This window comes from Aedes aegypti, chromosome 2 (genome assembly GCF_002204515.2).
Source record: "Aedes aegypti strain LVP_AGWG chromosome 2, AaegL5.0 Primary Assembly, whole genome shotgun sequence".
NCBI classification, from domain to species: Eukaryota; Metazoa; Arthropoda; class Insecta; order Diptera; family Culicidae; genus Aedes; species Aedes aegypti.
The window spans coordinates 225,941,852-225,963,871 of record NC_035108.1 but is presented as its reverse complement, the minus strand read 5'-3'; the positions used below and the strand labels follow the sequence as shown (position 1 = coordinate 225,963,871).

Below are 22,020 nucleotides of genomic sequence, written 5' to 3'. Positions count from 1 at the left end.
CTATGCAAACATACTCCTCATACATGCAAAAATAAAAGATGCCTCCAAAATTTCGCTTATACTTCCCACATAAACCAAGAGCTTTTTATTTGAAACCTTCAAGTAAACAATATCTTATCATATTGTTGCACTTCAAACAAATTTTCAAGCCGGCAATATAAATTGTTGTGCATATTGTTGATTTAAAATAAAAATTTTCAAGGACCAAGCTTTCGAATCATGGTCTCCCTGCTATAGAACTAATCAATTTCATATAAAATCCAATGATGAAACAATGTCAATTAAATTTTCAGAAGTTTTACCCAAATAATTGGATTTAATGATTGGAATCATTGAATCAATAAAATTTTGGCGTGATATAATGAAGAAGTTTTTTTTCTTATGAAAATCATACGAATTACCGTGGTGTGATATAATCGAAATGAAAACCGTGCTCAAATCGAGCGTAATATAATAAGATGAGATAAAAATGAGCAGTGACAAAATCATGAAACTACTGTACTATGATAAATGCTTTGTATGATAAGGTTATGTTAGATAGTTTTTTTTTCATTGCAAGCATGTAATAACTCAATATATAGAGATTAGCTCATTACGCGTAGTTAAGATAGACAAAATATTAGTGGAACTATTAAAAAAAATTCTCGTGCTCCCCTTGAATTTGAAATTTTAACACATGACTAGGTACCACCTGAGCACGTAGTTTTTTTCCCATAATTAATTAATTCATAACTACTAAAAATGTATTAAACAACATATTTTATTTTTTCTAGTTACAGACTATAATAATTATGAAAAAATAGAGGGCCCCGTGAAAATCTAGCGCTTCGCCAGAACGCGTATCGGTCTGCCAAAATTACGCCTGCGCAATTTTTCCGAGCTGTATATTTTCCCAAAGCAAGGTTCAGTCCCTTCAATTCGGCGAGTGGTTGTACAACGTGACGTGTTCTGATCGCGGAAATTTACTTCGGGTTTTCGTCCATGTTGGGAAAAAACTTTTCTTTCGAATATAGTGCTATTGAAAAACGAAAAAACAAAGTGTTGTGTCAATAATGCATCAATTTCACAGCGGTTAAAATAATCGAAAGGCGACAACAGATCAATCCGAGTGAAATTATTCGTCCAATTACGCAAAGGAGTGTAAGTGGAAAATTTTACTTCATCCTGCGAGGGGGCTTATCCTTTTGACGATTGGGATAAACTCATTTTATTAGAAATGTGCAGCAGTCTGACGGAGAAAAATTGATAATTAATATCAATGCAATTGATCCTTATTTGCTATTTAGCAAAGCAAAATTATGAAAAAATCATTTTTTTTCGTCTATTTATAATCTGATATGCTGGTAGGTACTGGTATGCTTTGCGCATGCGTTGTTGAATCACCGTTCGTATGCCGCCAAAATAAATAGGAAGATGAGAAGCGTGCTTACATGTTTTGTTTAAAAAACATAGACCTTGAAACCGGTCGTGACTATGTTGTTACCTATGTTTTCTTTATTTGCAACTAAATATGCTTCATAACAGACTACATGATATTGCTATGCAATTTCTTAAGTCAAATTACATTTAGCTGTTCTATTTGGCAAACCATTTCAGTAACATTTGTAACAAAAATTAGAAATAATTATCAACCCTTAACGAACATAATTTTATTATAATAAAACCACAGACGAACAGACGTTACACTATGAACAAATTTCATTGAAATTCATCACCCATCCATAGCTAATTTGAGATGTTCGTTAAACGTGTGTCCGATGGAAATTTAGTTTGTTCGTCTGTGACGTTACGCCTGTTTGACTGTGATAAAACTGTACATTACGTGAAATGTTCTCGCGCTTACGATCTCGGAAAACTTGAAAAATACTTGTCTTCTGCACAATAATTACAAATTGACCATGTGAAGATCTAGGGTATTCAAAGTATTTTGGACAGACCGTTACGCGTATATAATTTGGACTTATACGGCACAATCAAATGGAAGTGGCTAAATTATATACGCGTAACGCTCTGTCCAAAATACATAAAACACCCTACATACAGCTACATACAAGCGTTTATCATGATAGTCGCGTTGGCGCGAGCATATCGACTTCAACATACATATATCAATTATAATAATAAATTTATGTTCGTTTAGGGCAAAAATACTTCACTTATTTTCATCCCATTACGAGTATAGCCTACTTTGTACAGTTAAACCTCCATGAGTCGACGTTCCATTACTCGATATCGACTCATGGAACCATATTAAAAATAAAAATTCATAATTACTATGGTGGTCCCTGTGATGTACTTTTAGCGTGTAGGCGATCGGGCGAAATCCCGAATGATTCGTTAAACGAAAACCGATGTATAGGATCATTTGATCGATATAAGAATCCGAAGAAAATGTAATAGAATCAGTCTTTACGAAAATCTCAACAAGTGCACACCTAGGGTAAATGTTCCAATAGTGGAGGTACTAAGCACGGTTCAACGTCATTTAACCCCTAAAAATTCAAGTAGCGCAATTAATGTACATATTATTGTTGTAACGGAAAGTAACGACCATTTACTTAATGAGAAAATTAATTTCATCGCAGTAACCATCGGGATGTCAGTGAAAAATAATACCTCCACTATTGGTACACTGTTCCTTTAGTTGAGGTAAATTTTTAATTTGTGTTCCTATAGTTGCGGTGTTCGTTGTTTTCTTATGGGATCCTCCATTATAGGAACACTTTACCGCAACTATTGGTACAAGTGAGAAAAGTTTTAGCAGTTTTGGTGATATTTCATCAATTTTGAAGTAATTTGCACGATGTTTTCAGCTATTTCGTGTATCAATGAGCCAATACGTCGATTGGCGGTGTCGGATCTGCAGCTAGTTCAATTAAATCAGTGTAAATGGCACTACCGCAACTATAGGAACACCCACAACTAATGGATCACTTACCCTAATTATTTAATCGTACCTCTCCGAAGTAAGTCCCGATTAGCCAGTGTGAATCTGGTAGAGAGATCTAAAAGTCCCCACAAATGGTATTGCTGTTCCATGACTCGATATTCCATGATTCGATGGTCCCTTCAATATCGACTCATGGAGGGTTGACTGTATGACCATTTCTGTATGAGCACGAAGCCTCACTTTCAATATTCTAGAGCAGCGACACCTTGGCAGGGACTCCGCAACAGTTTTGCAAATTTATAGGGAAGGTGTGCCGGTATTCGCCATGTACCAGTTATTTGCCACCCCAGATTATATACCGTTTTACAACATATATGGTTGCCAATTGTTTAGTGTTCGCTAAATTGTTTTAAAATGATACGGAAACATTCTTGGAAACCTCAAAATTTTTTAGAAAATAATAGAAACAATCATTTTTTTTTAAATTTCTGCACCTTTGCACCTATTTTTTGCCATGGTGTTCCTGATTCGCCACCCTCCATAAGAAATCAACGTAAGTGACGAATTCAGGAACCAAAATTAAAATCGTGGCGAATACTGGTGCAAGTGGTCCAGTATTCGCCACCATCATTTTTAATATAAAAGTTTCTGATTAGTTTTTTAAATTTTCACTGCTGAGCATGGATTGAAAGCTTTCGTTTGATGTATTGACAGTAACCATAGGATTTATGTATAAACAATATTTTTCCTTAGAGTGGCCAAAACTGGTACACCTACCCTACCAATGTCTTGAAATTTCTCTTTTTGATTTAAAATATCGTCTTAAACACACGGTGTTAAAATCTTGATCGTTATTGAAGTTTCATGTACCTCGGATATTTTTATAAACACGTTCAACATTTGGGCTAAGAATTTGTAATTGGAAGATTGAAAATATTCGGTCTGGGAAAAATTTCCCATACATTTTGTGTGGAACAGTTTCAGACGCAATTTTGTGTTAAATTTTTGGGAATAAAACGCTTAAAGTTGATGAAATTAATTTGAGGGGCCAAAACGTAAAGGGGTGTAAGTGACATTTTAGTCGGTTTTAGGTAAGGCACGCTCCCGTGCAAAAGTTCGAGTTCACCCCCTAAAAACCACACAAAAGTGTTTTGTCCATATCTCTGTGATTACACGTCCAATTAATACTCTCTATGACGCATTTGAAAGGCAATGAGTTATACTTAGTTCGAACGTGTTTTTCCAAAAACATCATTTTCTTTATTTTGTATACTAAAGTTTTACTAAAAGTTATGACATTTTTCAAAAATTGCACTGAAAAAGCATGGGTGATTTCCTCTGCATTATATTGACCAAAATCTTAAGATATAAGGTTACGATTCTAACAACACATTGATTTAAAATTTTGGTCGATCCAATGCTGAGGAAATTGGCCATGTTTTTTCAGTGTGTTTTTTATAATGTCACAATTTTAGGTAAAAATGAAGTTTACAAAATAAAGAAAATGATGTTTTTGGAAAAACACGCACGAAGTACGGCATACCTTCTTTCATTTATCGGGTCTGAAACCGTCGATTGAAATGAAAAAAAAAAACAATATTTTGAAATGTATGCCACAGACAAACAGACGTAACATCTCGACAAATTCTATTGAAATTCAACGCCCAGTTTACACTTTATGATGAGCATGTTGCGCGAAACACTGTTTTGTGCAACAAGACCAGCAGATGGATAGGGTCGTGTGTAGCGTGAAACGTGAACACGAAGGAAAACGATGCGCGTGCCTCTGGGTGTAAGGTTTGAAATATAGCAAATTTGAAAGGATCGTTAAATACATAAGTGATCGACGGAAATTTCTTCAATGTTTCGTCTTTTTGTCTGTGCATATGCATTGTTTCTCATACTGAGTTAACTCGTATGGTAAACGCTATATCACAGACAAACAGACGTCACACTCTCATCATTGTTCATCGACCACCTTTTAAACGGTCGATTCAAAAATATGTTAGGTGGCCAATCCGCCACCCGCAGCGCTCGCATCGTTTTTGTTCGCGTTTGACGTTTGCACACTACCGCCATCTGTTGGCCCGTCGGCCAAATACAATAATTTTAGCATTGGGCGCACATGTCCTCGTGACTATGATTTTGATCGAGATTTGTTCTAAGTGTTACGTCTGTTTGTCTGTGGCTATATGTTACGCATATATTTTGCCTTATTGGATTCGCATATAGTATTAACTTGAGTGTGGAGGAGGTAACTTCAAGTTATATGCAACGCATATGATGAGGTGCTCGAAGGAACATGATAGTATTATATGCCAACCATTTAACATCTGCAGAAGAAAGGTGTGTTCAGATTTTATATGAAAACACAATATATTCAAATGAAGCCCGGCGGATTGATTATATGCAAATACAATTTGTTTTATTATTGTAACAAATAATTCGAATATATGTTTCAAATATTAATAACAATGTGCTTTTACTACTTATTCAAGTTTTACTATTTTAATTTCAATATTTACATCAAATTTATATACATACACTCCCGTGCATAAGTTTGGGTTCACCCCTTAGAAAACATTCAAAAGTGTTCAGTCCATATCTCTGTGATTACACGTCCAATTGAAACTCTGTAAGCCGCTTTCGAAAGGCAAAGAGTTATTCTTACTTCGTATGTATTTTTCCAAAAACATTTTTTGAACTTTGAATACTAAATTTTCACCTAAAGTTGTGACATTTTTCAAAAAACACACTGAAAAATCATATCTAATTTCCTCAGCATTGGATCGACCAAAATTTTAAATCAAAGTGTCATTAGAATCGTAATCTTATATTCTTTGAAGAGAACCCACGAAATTTTGGCGGAAAAATCTGGAAAGTATTCAAAATCAATGAAACAGTCAGTCAAGTCATCGTGCAAAAGTTTGGGTTCACCCCTCAGCATGGTGTATCGTGCAAAAGTTTGGGTTCACCTGAACACGAAAAATCTGTGAAATCTCAAACCAATCATGTATGCGCCATTATTTGCGCTCCAAAATGGCAGAGATATTGACAAAAATTATGTGCGTGCGGCTCAGGTGAACTCAAACTTTTGCACGATTTGCATCATACTGAGGGGTGAACCCAAACTTTTGCACGATGACTTGACTGATTGTTTCATTGATTTCGAATACTTTTTAGATTTTTCCGCCAAAATATCGTGGGGCCTCTTCAAAGAATATAAGATTAAGATTCTAGTGACACTTTGATTTAAAATTTTGGTCGATCCATTGCTAAGGAAATTAGATATGATTTTTTAAAAGACAATTTACACCGTCTTCAGCCATAGGCTGCACAGACTGAACGAACGTAACTAACATTAGACAACGGACACACGGAACGACCAGTGGACCAGTGGAGAATTTTTCGTTTGACGAAAAGTTTTCTCCGACTGGGGCGGGAATCGAACCCACACTCCGTAGCACAATACGCCTAAACGACTGACGCCGCTAACCGCACGGCTACGAAGCCCACAATGTGTTTTTTGAAAAATGTCACAACTTTAGGTAAACATTTAGTATTCAAAGTTCAAAAAATGTTTTTGGAAAAATACATACGAAGTAAGAATAACTCTTTGCCTTTCGAATGCGGCTTAAGGAGTTTCAATTGGACGTGTAATTACAGAGATATGGACTGAACACCTTTGTATGTTTTTGAGGGGGTGAACCCAAACTTATGCACGGGAGTGTATGTAATAGCATGTTTATGCCATAGTTTGGCTTGGGAGACACTTTTACTGATATGTTAAATCTCTTCCAAGGAAACTAATGTTCAATTGGCTTTGCCCATCGGAAGAAAATTCTTGAATCTATCGTGGAGGAATAAAATATGTTTTCTTAGAATCCCGTCTACACCCGATTCTGTTTCCATACATTTTTTTCCGCCAAAACCTTATTTTTGCATGAAACGTCGAGTAATAAAAGTAACACCGTTTTACTTTTTTGCACGGTTTTTGAAATTTTGAACTGAAAACTGTTTTTGCACGGTACGCATCCCCCATGCAAAAACAGAATCGGGTGCATATTACTGATAAAATATTTACCTTTGAAAAGACTTCTACTTGATTTATGTCATATGTACAGTGCTGTTCTGAATAATAGCAGCGCATGTCGATTTTCATACAAAATGCTCAACTTTGACATGCTGTAGTTTTGTTCCCTTTCAAGCAATCGAGCTGAAATTTTCTCCAAAGAACTACAAATATGTTCAATTTTGTAAACACAAAATTTCAAAATTTTCTAAGCCCCTGCCGGAAAGTGAGATACTAGGTGAAATTGTTCGAAAAAATAGCAGTTTTAAAAAAATTAATTTCGGCTTGACATTAGAGTTTTAAATTGTATATCACTTACCATTGGAACAATCTCCTCCTACTTATCAAACCTACACCTAAACCGAAAATGTTTTAAATATTTGTAGAAGAAAAATTTTAAAATGAAAAACTGCTATTTTTTCGAAAAATTTCACCTAGTGTCTCACTTTTCAGCAGGGACTCAGAAAAAACTGAAATTTTGTAGTTACAAAATTGATCATATTTGTAGTTCTGTGGAGAAAATTTCAGCTCGATTGCTTGAATGGGAACTAAACTACAGCATGTCAAAGTTGAGCATTTTGTATGAAAATCGACATGCGCTGCTATTATTCAGAACAGCACTGTACTTGTCTTCCAGTTTAGAAAAAGGTGTGAATCTAAAAAATAGATTTCTAAATATTATTTGTCTCAAAATTTTAATGATTTATTCACCTTTTGAAAGATGTCAAGAATGTATAACACAACTTTACGAACAGATGCTCCATTTTTTCTACTGACATCTCGATCATATTTTTTACAGCGCATATCAGCATTTAACGGGACAGTCTGTTTGGAAAATTTAAATGCGAAGCATATACCTACGAGGTAAATGTTTGCAGCATATGATTCATGTATGAACCTAGCATCTCTAATGTTTATTTGATTCTTGTTGTATTCGAATAGCTTTACGAATGATGAGCATAGGAGTGCTCTTGGAATGTACGTGCGGCACAGAAACTATAGCTTAAGGCCTGTTCATTTAAGAAAGTGGAGGCGTGTTTTTTACAGTTTACTGTTTATTTTCGAACAAATTCAAGAGTTTACCTAAAATACATGGAAATCAACGTAATTTCGACCAAATTCACATAAATTTGAACATTTATTGAGCATTGTTGGAGAATGCTCTAACTTTTCTTTTGATATCTCCCATAAGGTTCTGCACAACTTTTTTCGGTACTTTTCGTTATGCTGCTGACCACATTTTCTTGGAGCTTGCTTCTCTTCCATCTTTCTTAAGATGCCGTTTGATTATTGCCAAATATGTTTCAATGGGGCGTAGTTCTGAGCAATTTGATGGATTCGATCATTTTTCTACAAATTCAACTTATTCCTTCTTGAGCATCTCCAAAGTAGCTGAAGCATAGTGAGCCGATGCTAGGTCTGGCAAAAACAATAGGCCTATTCACATGACGTTCCAAAACAGCTGATCGGGGAGCTCTTTGACAGTTCTTCTATGAAAATGACAGCCTCGTGTATGCACCGGTCCTCCACCGATGTAAACAAATGCATAGACGGACCTGTCACATGAAAAGGCCTACGGAGGCATGGTATGCTTTCAGTAGATGGGCAGAAGCCATTTTTTAATGGATTCAGTTCTGTAATTTTCGCCGTTGATTGAACCCGTCGTGAAATATGTTGTATTTTCATACCGCAGGAGCAAATTGCTTGTCATACAAAATCATTTTTCCCAAATTTTTCTGTTGGGATGTATCGTACGTCGTCAGGAAGATCTGTTTTGGCCACAGCGTTGAAAAAATTCAATTTGGACACTTCGCGATTTAAGCCAAATCTCGAAACGACAGTTTTTCTGTACACCATTTGTGCAGAAAAAAATTGCGAGTCGCCATGTCAATTCGACCCATCGCTTAGAATTTATATTTTTTTATGTCAACTTTTGTCTGCTGTCAAAATAAACACTTGAGTACACACTGGAACAACATTTAGTCCTTATATGAATTTTCTGATAGAATAACCTGTTCAATTTATATCAGTGCATGTTTTCCATAAATCAAGGAAGATTTTAGCTAAAGAACTTATGATATTCACTATGAAATATTGCACTTTTGGCAATGTTTTACATTAAAACTAGATAATATCACCACAAGACTTGCTAATGTCCCAACGCGCAATCTATAAACTTCATATACTTACATATGGTTCGAAAATTTGTTTGGTAATTTCAATCAACGGTTCTACTCGGTTTCCATTTATTGAAAGAACGAATACTATTCCTGTCGGAACCCTCTACCTTTCTTCCTTCGAATCTGTCGATGGCCAGTGCACCGGTGCCAAAAGGGTTCCAACACCGAATGGGGTTTGGTTTGATTGTGGGACGTGAGAAGGGGGGGGGGGGGGTTCGGGGGTCCATATACAGTAAAATGATATATTTTCACTAACACATTATATTTACAGGACATTTGACAATTATGAACTTAAAGATAACAAATTAAAATAACGGTCACGTCGACCAATTCCGAGAATGATTACCCATGTAATAATCTTGCCAATGCAATTCTTGTTTGCTACAGCCTCTGCCTATCTCTGGAACCATCGCTGTCATGACGTCATTATTTGCGATAATTAAATGGGAGAATGAGTGTGAGTGATCCGAATATTGAATCCATTGAGAGGGGTTTCGGGTAGTCTGGTAACTCCCGAACATCCTCACCCACCCTGAAATTGCCTCAATTTCTGAAAATAAACAACATTCCCTTCGTGTAAAACAAGGAAAGTTGGAGTTGCTTGAGAACACTTGAAGAAGCAGCTAATCCGATTCCAAATTGGTGGTAGTGATGCTCTACATGTTTATTGCTACCGTTCAGTAACGATTCTCATCGTATATTGAGGAGAATCCGCAGTTGCAATTATACCTTCTGGATCGAAAACCCATCGCACTGGCCTGATCGCGTAGTTTGAGCAGTTGTAGAAAAGCATAATTGAAGAGAAGCAGTCGCATCCCGTTTCCAGTTGATGAGTTAGACAATCAACCCCGTCGATCATCTTCCATTTGCTTGCGCCTATTCGCTTGCTATCGGGAGAGTCTATGATGATATTCCGATCATGCTCTTCCTGAGAGCGTACCACAAGCTCCAGATTAGTGTGTGAATCCAAAGTAATACACACGTGAGCCTTGGTATCCAAATGCTGTTCATCATTGTAAGCCAAATCGCTATTGTCACCGACACCAACACCACTGTCAATATCGATAGGGAGTGTAGAACAATCGAACATTGTAGTCTCTGCTGCTTCTAATGATGGATCTGAAGTTGAGGTCGTACCGCAAGAGAAATCCGAATAGATTGAATGTGTACTACCCCTAGCATCATCTGTGTTCAGTGCAGATCCTTTCGTTGGGGTAGGTACCATCTTACTGAGTCCCCCAGACTTCAGTTGTGTGTGGCCAGAAGTCGACTCCGTTGTAAACCCTTGCAACAGTGTGTCAGCACCCCCATCGTGGCTCTGTTCCAATAAGTTCAAAATATGTTTTGGTTTTTGGATGCTCTGAATCCCGTTGATACGATTAAGGAGAGATGCCTTTGTATGGAAATACCGACCATGGAACACCCTTTGTTCCGCCTCGAGGGTGTTTATCATTAGATGAAGATCAGGGTGATTTTTGATTCGATCCAAATTGCAGTGAAATTTGATCCAGAACCCTTCTAGTGCATCCAACCTCACTTGTAGATGTGTTGTAGTAGTGTGCTGATCATCCGTATGAGCATATTGTCCGATGTCATGCACGTATTGTTGAATTTGCCGCATTTCCACCAACAATCGTTTGAGAGGTCGCCAGTTGGCATGTTGATTACAGTTGATAGCATAGAAAATGGAATATGATCATGTAGTTTTCCGCCAATTTCCTGGCCAGGCTAGACATATACCATTCAATTCAACTAACCTGGAGAAACAGGCCTTATTGCCTGAAGCAGCTGAAGTGATCGTTGTTCGTACGTGGAACTCAAACGTCGAAAAACATCAAACATTTATCGGTGAATCTGCAGATCTGGTAACTCGATGAACGGCTGATTAGCTTCGTGATGTGGTTCGATTTTTCCGATAATCTCCTTGGGCGATGTTATTCCAATAACCGTTATTCATTTGAGTAATTGTCCCTATGTTTACGAATAATTACGAAGACAACAATACGCCATCCCATAATGACGCCAAATATCCATGTAGAAAGCGTTATCCGTATCCTGATCGAAGTGATGAAATCTGTGGGCTGTTCGTTACCGTTTCCGTCGTCTTCGAGGTTGTGGACACTCCTGTGAAACCTTACTAGCTGACCATTGTCCAAATTTCGATGGTGTTGATCCGTGTCGCAAGGTGGTAACAGCTCAACTTCCTAATGATTTCCTGTACTCTCCGTCATGTATAGAATCCTGTTGGCGTCTCCAAGCGACTCCTTTGGGTTGTGGAATCAAAACGGTGTTGCATCAGCGTTGATATTCCTCATTATACATTCCGATGGTCCACTTCTTCCTGGCCCCATCCGGCTCGGAGGACCAAATGTTGGGGGAGAGCGAATGGGTTGGCGTTTCCTTGAAGTGAACTGTAGTTGGGCCGTCAATCCCCCAATACGAATGAGATTAGGTGATCGTAGGAGGTGGTGGAAGACTTCGTTTCGATTCCATAGAAGCCATGGTTCCTACCCGTTGATTCCAGCGTTTTGGGACATATTCCTTAGATTCCAGTAATACGCGCGACATACGATTCACAACATATATTTTGCGGAAACTACATATCTCCATCTATTGGTAAGCTAAACATATACAGGACTCTTAAATTAACATGTTAAAAATTGATAAGGGATAGACACCGTTTGGACCGAATAACCAATCATTAGGGTAGATGTATTAGTCTTCGCCATGCTTTAGTTTTCGCCCCTTCATACAAATTCAGATTTTTTGTATGAAGGGGCGAAGATTAGTGCAAATTTCTTGGGGGCGAAGACTAGATTTTTACCCAACTGCTCACTTGTTAAAAAAGATAGAATTACAGTTTCTAATTGCCGATGCTAAAAATGAGAGAATAACGAAGGCTCCCGCTCATCAAACGATTTCAGGGATGTAGTTCAGGGTGCGCCACGTTACTCCCAAACAATTCCTGAATTCAAAGATGTGTCGAAGGATCATTTTGGTATAAAAAAAATGTAATTTTTAAAACCTTCTGACGATTTTTAAGAATGATTAGTGCTATGTCTTGTCTCCCGTTGCGTATTGTGAATATCAAAAGAACATTATAAAATAAAATTTCTATTTAATGACCTGTATTTATAGCTAACTACGGTGAGAAGCAGGATCCGTTCCAGTAAGGACGTAACGCCAGGAAAGAGAATAATAAGAAAAAAAAAGAGAAAGTGTTACCAATTTTCTCCGGTAGCCTCATAATTCAACATGTTGAGTACTAGCAAGGTGAAAAACTCATTCTACTACGTCGGCTTAGTGTTACGAAGCATTTAGCCGCATCGTGACAAGAAGTATGGGTTCGATACCCGCTTCAGTTCGGAAAACTATTTCGTCAGGATATATTTCCACTATGCTACTGGGCGTTGCATGCTAGTCCGTTGTCTAGTGTGGTGCTTACTTCAAAGGGCAAATTGTCCACTGGAAGCATTAACGTGTTGGTACCTTTTTTTACTACTTAAAGCGAAGTAGGCCGGCATTGAAATTTGTACGCGTCGTTGATGATTGTTGCTAGGTAATTCATCTCACGATTTCGAATCGAAGAAAATCAGTTGGTTTTGCACTGATACAGCTGAAAAAGTATCAGCATACTTTTATGCATTAGACCTGTTCACTTTTTGAAAAAAGTTCTTCGTCTCTCTATGCCACATCAAATTCCGAACTTATTTATCAAAACAAGTTATCTATCCAAAAATGAGCCTGTTTGGTAAAGATTTAGAGGTGTATCAAATCGATTTTGTGGTTTTTTGGACGTTTTCAGTGAAATACGTACCTGAAACCCAAAAAAATATATTTGAAAATGATTCGAAAATACCACCAGCCTTTTTTTAACACAATTGTCGATTACTTTGCCGAAGACACTAGGGTGTTTTGATCGTGTTTTCATTATGATTTTAACGTATTTAGTCAAAAAATCTCGAAAAATGTCCAGTGTTAATGTTCTTTCACTTATTGGTGATGATGAGCTACGATTACTATTGATTATGCACAAAAAAAGATTATTGTGCTTGAACCATGGATCTTCTGATCCTCAATCCTAAACCATACCATCAACTCTACTTTGAGTCGATGAAGATAGGTTAAAAGGGTTCAAAGATATGACGTCTAAATCATGGGTAACTATGGTTTTCATAGAGTGCATTCGTGTTGGCAACCCTATGAGATTTTAGGGTATAGAATGATACACTTTCAATTATTTCACAGTGAAAATCAATTCCCACATGAAAATGATGTATGAACGATATGTTCGTAACACTCAGATTGAATTAATAGTTGAATTGGATACAAACTATAATAATTTTTTTATCGGAATTTATATGCCAAACTGGAAAAACATATAGCTTTTTTCGAGATTTTTTGACTAAATACGTTAAAAGCATAATGAAAACGTGGTCAAAACACCCTAGTGTCTTCGGCAAAGTGATAGACAATTGTGTTAAAAAAAGGCTAGTGGTATTTTCGAGTTACTTTCAATCATAGTTTTGGGTTTCAGGTACGTATTTCAGTGAAAAAGTTGAAAATACCACAAAATCGGTTTGATACACCTTAAAATCTTTACCAAACAGGCTCATTTTTGGATACATAACTTGTTTTGATAAATAAGTTCGGAATTTGATGTGGCAAGGGTACCTTAGAAAAAGTGAACAGGTCTATTATGCATGTTAACGCGTACAGTGATACATTTTCGAGTCAATATAGGGTTAAAATCCAAGATGGCCGCCAGTTTTTTTTTTCACTCAAAATTATACTCTCATTCTTTACTTGACTCGAATAAAACACCAATGATTGAAAACTTGTTTCTCCGTTGTACAAAAATAATCTGATCTGATGATCTCAGCATTCAAAACCAGCAGGGGTGCGCTAAAAGCGAAAAAAAAAGGTTTTTCTGACGAAAATCAAGACGGCGGCCAAATTAAAAATGGTCGTAAAATTTTGATAGTTTCAAATGAAAGTTACATGCGTCCTCTATACAATGCCACTAAGTTTGCTATATGATTCAAGAGAAATATAAACATATCACGTGGAGAAATACCTATGATTTATAAAAAATGGGCTTTTTCGCAAATTGGTTAGCTAGCTGGCGTACGAGGGGTTCACCAATTTGAGAAAATCGAAAACACCACCGTTTAGTTTTAGCATATATGTACTAGCGATGACATAAAATTGGAATTCTAACAATGTGTGCCGATGGCGGCCTGGTTCCAGCGAAAATTACTTATGTGAAAAACATATGAAAGATCCATGGACAATTTACTTGAGAAATCTTTAATAGAGATGGTAGAAATAGTCCCTGCAATTTAAGCTTTGGGGGCCCTGTCAGATCTATATAGGCGGCCATACAAAACCAGCGCGTTTCCATTCCTACAAACATACGCATTTTATTTGAATTTTGAATGGGATGTTGGATCCAAACATGTAGGAAATTACACCTTATTTATTCTTCTGGTTGTTCTAAGCTAAAAGAACAACTAGAATATTTGGTGTAAAAGCAAACATTTTTAATGTTGCATGTGGGATTAGGGCGGTTCAAAACTTTAAAATGTTTGAGAATCCAATCTCCCATATGTTTCTTACCATCCTTACCATAAAAATAGTGTTCTGTGAAATTTTCAGCTTTCTAGATGGTGATTTAAAGGTGGCCCAAAGACAATGTAGGTTTATATGGAAATTACTATGGAGAAAGCAACATCCTTCATTAGAGTTTGATGAATGAGTTTTCAATATGGGATGATAAGTTTCTACTTATAATACAGTACTAGCGTGTTTGGAACATTTCTCAAAATTTCTCCATAGTAATTTCCATATAAACCTACATTGTCTTTGGGCCACCTTTAAATCACCACCTAGAAAGCTGAAAATTTCACAGAACATTATTTTTATGGTAAGGATGGTAAGGAGCATATGGGAGATTGGATTCTCAAACATTTTCAAAATTTGAATTGCCCTAATGTGGGATAAATAAATTTAATTTATTGAACTTCCTTATGACTTGAGCAAATGTTATATAAAATATTTAACAGACAGAGTAATGCTATTTTTTTCCATTGGTTCGTTTCCTGGGAATCCTGAAATGTTTCCGACACTCATATTTATCAACTTCAAACGTTTCGAGATGCCAAAAGAAGTTTCAATTTTTCAAATTTCGCCATTTTATTGCAGTTTGTTTTTTTTTTCTAGTTTTTTACACTGTCACTGGAGAGTATTTAGTTTCATAATTTTGTGCTAGCTAATTTCTTCCAAACAAAAATCATTGTGTTCAAATTATGTGGATTTAATTCCAAGTTAACTCTATGCCTTAAACGAATATCCTCAGAAAAACTTAACAATTATACCGTACAAAATATAAAAATACTATTGACAACAAACTTCTGTTTATACATCAAATTTCTGATATAATTTTGAATGTGTTTGATTGGAATTTCAATCTTCTAATAGAAAAGCAATAAAAGTTGCGTGTTGGACTGAATTATTAAAAATTATGATCAAAACAGGATTATGAACCCTCGCATAGGAGCGAAATGCTTTATGCTAATGCTATGACATAGGTATGATTTGATTCTTGAGACACGTGAAAATTGTATTTTGGTTATACTGTGTTACCCTCAGCCCCAATATCTTTCCAACTGATTGTGTTTAGTAACACTGAATAGAATCCTGTTTTATCCTAGGTGAAATGCTAATATGATTTCGCCTTTATGAGCATAGTACTTAGGAAATAGTCGGCAGTGATACAAATTATTTACGATATTGAACCTTAAAGTGTCTTTCATTTCAAACAGTCAATGAGCGTTAACGCTATGTTACATGTGCCATGTTACAGTCTGTTCTCACACTCACGTATCCTGGCAACTCTGGATGGAAGGATACAGAAGCCGATTCTGCGCATGATATTGATTACTGTCAGTAAATCACAATCTTCTACATAAACGAACAGTTTACATGTGTCGAGTTAGTGGAGCGATAAATACTATGCATTTTTCATTTCGGAAAAATCAGCCAAATTTATTTTAGATTCTCTACTTAATAAACACCCCATTGATTATCGTAATGCGTGTGTTGTGTGCTATATATCCAACATGATTGTTGTAATGCAATGTTGAAAAACGAGATCCATATTACTTTTGTAGTGCCAATGTATGTCAATACTTCACATCATCATTCAGCACTGTTGAAACGAAATCAGCATCAGCATTGATACGAACCAACAATTGATTGTGAACCAGCGTGTGATTGACTCGATAACATACTAGCACGACTATATTTTAGTGATTAAAAATTCACACAGAGATCTAACTCCCGATTATACTCGAGTGAAAACTTGTGTGTAGAAAAAACGTCTCATGATTTTTCCCATGTAATGCTCAAAGGATGTTTTCCTTTGTTTACTTCTCAAAGGGAATTATCTGTATTGAAAAAATATATTTAATTATGTTTGCCATATCAAGTGACTGTAAGATTAGGTAGAAATATTTGTAGAATAAAGTTTAGTCGTTCTCGGAGAAATGGATGCTGATCCAGCTTTACGTTCATCAGGTGAGAAAATTAGTGCATTTTTTCTGAGTCTGACCAAAAATAAATTGTGCATCTTAAAGACGAATGATACATACATGTCATGGCCGTGGTTATAACACTGATCATCATTCTTCTAGTGACCTATAATTCAGATCTGAGGATATTTTGAAAAAAAAGTTCATTTTTGAATTAATTAAGTTAATATAATAAGTAAATGTCTAAAAGGTAGAATTTTTGATTTATTTATAAACTTGTTTCTCCACATTCTACTTAATGGTCCTATTCAATTAACTATTTTACTTCTTGTTTATTGCAAACTCGAGTAGTGATAATTTTGGTGCTTCTCCAAATACATTCAATAATGGTTATAATGTATTTAAATACCGTTGTATTGCAAAATATGATTAAATTGTACATTTTAAAAGTGTGACGGTATATTGCTTCAAAATACAAAGGTGCATTTTAAATTAAGGTTGATTAAGGTGAAATGAGTGTGAAATGTACACTATACACTTATAGAACATAAAATAAAACTAAATTTAGATTCAACTTCTTAATTCTTGGAATTCTTTGTAAGTACTCAATAGTACATCAATTAGTGATAGTGATAATTAGGTACTCGAGCAAAACTTGAGATCATGATGGAGAATTTTCATATTGTCATGTTGTTCATTATAATAACTCAGATTGTGCAGATAAAAATAACTCAGATGTTTTAGTTGTTTAACGGATGAAATATCATTCTGGTATTCTGTAAAATCAGATTAGGCTACAAACTATATGCTGGAGCCCAATTGTGCACGGGTTTCGACGAAGATGAAATTAAGTGAGTTTTAGAGCAAAAAATAAGAAATATCAAGCTTTAAGATAGTCAAAGCAACATCTTAAATAGTGTCTTAAAATGTTCTTGTTAATTTAAGTATAGGGACAGATCCCCCAGTACCGGACAGTCCCCAATGCCGGACATTGACAAAAAATGAAAAATCTTGGTGCGAACTTGTGTAGTATAACACATTATTGAAATGTGCACGCCTTTTTAAAAAAGAAGAGATTTTGTGTGTTTATTTTCGAAACTTTACACTTTGTATTGTTCATTCGTGTCGCAGGTAAAAATATTGTTACTGTTTCAATTCACATTTTTCTCTTTTGATTGCTTTTGTTTTCGATTTCCGTTATACATAATCTGAAGAAGCTCAACTTAGTAGCAGTTGATCTACATTAAGAAAGCTTACATCGTAGTAGCAGTTGATTTGTTCTGACAACCTATATAAGCTTAGTTCAATTGTAAAATGTTCATTCCTCAATAAACCTTCTTAGAAGCTAGACATAACTTTAGGTTATGGGCCCAGTCTCACTTTAACCCCTGAAGACCGAAAATAGGAAAATTGTTGGAATCTGAAGCCCTCTTGGAAATCGGAATCGTTATTTAGAAGCAGCCGTTTACTTTGTGAAGAATCTGGGAACGATGGCAAGCAGCGCGAAGAAAGCGGGCATTGTGCAGTTCGCTGGTGATGGGTTCGATACTTGGAGGTTCCGGGTCGAGACCCAGCTTTCGGCCCATGGAGTACGGGATGTTCTCGATGAAGATGCCCCGGCAGAAACGGCTACTGAAGCGATCAAGAAGGCGTTCAAAGAGAAGGACGAAAAAGCAAAGGCCTTATTGGTGGCATTCATAGCAGATAGCCACCTGGAGTATGTACGGGACAAGGCCACGGCCAAGGCCATGTGGAAGTCTTTAGAGTCGACGTTTGCGAAGAAGGGAATTGCGGCCCAAACATACATCCGGAGGTCGCTTGCCATGCTGCGGATGGAAGAAGGATGTGCCCTGAAGGACCACTTCCGGGACTTCGACGAATTGGTGAGGCAGTTGAAAGATGCCGGCGCAAATCTGACGGAGTTGGACCAGGTGAGCCAACTGTTTATCTCGTTGCCAGCCTCGTACGACGTCGTCACCACGGCAATTGAAAATTTGGAAGAAAAACAGCTCACCCTGGCAACAGTGAAAAGTCGTTTGTTGGCTGAAGAACAGAAGCGAAACGGTCGTGATACATGCAGCGGACTATCAAATCGATCCGACGGAACGGTACTGGCAGCAAGGACCGAGAAGCAAAAGAAAGGCATCCGTGAAGGTAAACCGAAATTTGCTGGAAAGTGCTACGGTTGCGGAGCTTTTGGCCACAAGCGGTCAACATGTCCGAAATCAAGAGACCAACGAGTACGAGCGCCAGCTGCAGAAATTCCCAGGGATCGTGAAGTCGCGTTGATTGGTACCGTACCGACTGTAAGTTCAAGTGCGAAGAGCAAGATAGTGTGGATTCTTGATTCGGGTGCCAGCCGGCACATGGCCAAAGATCCTGGAGTGTTCTATGGAATGGAGACACTTGCTGAACCTGTCACGATTGAGAGTGCGATGGACAATGGCAGTATGAAGGGCGCACAGCAAGGAACCATCAAAGGTATCGTATCGACACGAAGCGACCAGGTTCGTTTGGCCATAAGCAAGGTTTTGTTCGTTCCCAATTTGAAATTCAACCTGATCTCGTTGGGAGCGCTGATGAACGTTGGAGTTGATGTCGAATTTATGAAGGATCGTGCCATCCTGACCAAAGACGGGGAGATCATCGGTGAGGCCACCAAGCAAGGTAATCTCTTTTATTTGACCATGGATGTGGAAATCGTTGGCAAAGCCTTGACAACCGATGATGGAATCAGCAAGCAGGATTTGTGGCACAAGCGCTACGGACATTTAAGCCATCGAAATCTATTGAAGCTCCAAAAAGCGGAAATGGTGACTGGAATGGGTAAGTTGAAAACGGAGGAAGCCTTCTGTGAAACTTGCGCCGAAGCAAAACTGGTGCGGCTACCATTCAATGGATCAAGACCTCCTACCAGCAGGCCGCTGGAGAGAGTTCACACGGACGTTTGTGGAAAAATTACACCGGCTACATTTGATGGTTACCAATACTTCGTGACGTTCCTGGACGATTACACTCATTTTGCAGTGGTATACCTTATGAAGCGAAAGGACCAGGTGTTTGAATATTTCAAGATCTATCAAGCAATGGCAACCGCTAAATTCGGTACCCAGATAGCAGACTTGAGATGTGACCTAGGACGTGAATACTTTAGCAGCTCCCAGTTGGCTTATTATGAGCAACATGGCATCCAGGTGGAGTCAACGGTAGGTTATACACCACAGCACAATGGGGTCGCTGAACGTTTCAATCGGACCATTTCTGAGAAGATGCGAACGTTGCTGCTTGAGTCTGGGGCTCCAAAGTACCTTTGGGGTGAAGCACTGTACAACGCAGTATACGTCACGAATCGAAGCCCAACGGAAGCACTGGAAGTTGAGAAAACACCAGCTGAGATGTGGCATGGCGAAAAACCGAACGTTGAGAAGTTACGAGTATTCGGTAGCTTGGCGTTTTCGTGGATACCAAAGCAAAAGCGAAGCAAGCTCGATCCAACCGGTAAGCGATGCGTGTTTCTTGGATATGCACCATGCGGTTATCGATTGTGGGATCCGAAGGTCAGAAAGCAATTTGTGGCACGTGATATAAGATGTAACGAAGTCGAGTTTCCGTTCAAGATTACACCAGCGGCGCAAATGAGTGGGTGTTCAACAGAACAGTCGATCCCACTTGTAGTTCCGGAATTCACTGAGTCAGAGAGGGACGGTGTGGAGGTACCGGAAATCGACCCTGCCAACGAAGTCGAAGTTGCTCCGGACAATATTACGATTGCTGATCCGCAAAATGACGAGTCGGAGCAAGAGGGGGAAGAAGCCGAAGGCATGGTGTTAGAACCGTCGGCACTCCCACCACAAGCGGTAGGTAAGAGTTCCTCCCAGGACGGGACAACTCCGAGGACCAGTGGTCGGGAGTACAAGAGACCAGGTTGGTTCCGAGATTTTATGTCTTCTTATAGTGCAAATACTGCTGTAAATATTTCCAATCAGATTCCTATGTGCTACGACGACATCGATGGCCATCCAGAAGCAACACGGTGGTATCAGGCTGTAAATGACGAGCTTCGTGCGTTGAACCACAACCAAACCTGGACATTGGTGAAGCGACCGACGACTGTCGTTCCAGTTCCATGCAAGTGGGTGTTCGCTGTGAAGACCGACGCTGATGGCAAACCTGTTCGCTACAAGGCTCGCTTGGTAGCCAAAGGATTTATGCAAAGGAAGTATATCGACTACGAAGAAACATTCGCACCCGTCGCAAAGTTAACTACAATCCGTACCATTCTGGCGGTGGCAAACACTCGGGACCTCGAAATACATCAGATGGATGTTCGTACAGCGTTCTTAAATGTCAAGTTAACCGAAACGGTATACATGGAGGTACCTGAAGGCGTAAAATCTAAACAGGACGAGATATGCTTGCTAAAACGTTCACTCTATGGCTTGAAGCAATCGCCAAGGTGTTGGAACAACCGTTTCAACAATTTTCTCCAGGATCAAGGCTTCGTTCGGTCGAATCATGATTATTGCCTCTACGTGCATCAACAGAAAGAAGAGATCATTTATATCGTAGTATATGTAGATGACTTGTTGATCGTGGCGAAGACCAGAGCGATGGTGGAAGAAATCAAGCGAATACTTAAGAGCGAATTCGAGATGGCTGACATGGGTCCACTTCATCACTTTTTAGGGATCAAGGTGGAGAGAGACCGCGCAAGAGGCGTCATGAAGCTTTCCCAAACCGGACTTATTGACAAGATGCTGGAACGATTCGAAATGCAAGATTGCAAAGCGTGCAAAACACCTGCTGAAGTGCGACTACAGCTGACACGAGCAAATGGAGATTGCCAATACCCGTACAGAGAGCTGATTGGAAGCTTGATGTACATTATGATGGGGACACGACCAGACCTGTGCTATATCGTTGGCTATTTATCAAGATTCCAAGATGAAGCTGGACCTGATCATTGGCAACAAGCAAAGCGAGTACTTCGGTACTTACAAGGGACAAAGCATCATCAACTGGTTTACAAGAGAAATCCACATAAATCACCGACAGAGGGATTCGTTGATGCTGACTATGCAGGAGATGAATTAGATAGAAAGTGCGTCTCAGGTTATCTACTAAAAGTATTTGGCTGTACCGTGGCTTGGTCTTCAAAGAAACAAGGAACCGTTGCGATGTCATCAACAGAGGCCGAATACGTAGCGATGAGTAGCTGCATCAGCGAGGTAATTTGGATGACCGGTCTAATGACTGATCTGTCTGAAGCCAAGAATCTGCGGCCTGTTCCGGTATTTGAAGACAACCAGGGTGCCATTGCCATGGCCAAAAAGGAGGAAACCAAAC

The 22,020-nt window shown here is 38.2% G+C and overlaps 1 protein-coding gene across 11 annotated transcripts in view; it reads left to right on the top strand.

Annotated features, from left to right (window-relative positions):
• Positions 1–900: 900 nt before the first annotated feature.
• LOC5574639 (muscle calcium channel subunit alpha-1) overlaps positions 901–22,020 on the top strand; it is an 87,324-nt gene continuing 66,204 nt past the window's right edge. For 2 of the 11 annotated variants that reach the window (XM_021844177.1, XM_021844175.1), the window contains exon 1: positions 10,278–10,356. In XM_021844177.1, coding sequence (XP_021699869.1) covers positions 10,305–10,356 — 52 coding nt within the window. In that variant the 5' untranslated portion in view covers positions 10,278–10,304. Of the gene's footprint in view, positions 1,141–10,277; positions 10,357–16,102; positions 16,721–22,020 lie in introns of those variants that run through there. The other 9 variants (XM_021844181.1, XM_021844174.1, XM_021844179.1 and 6 more) reach the window with 7 other exon arrangements.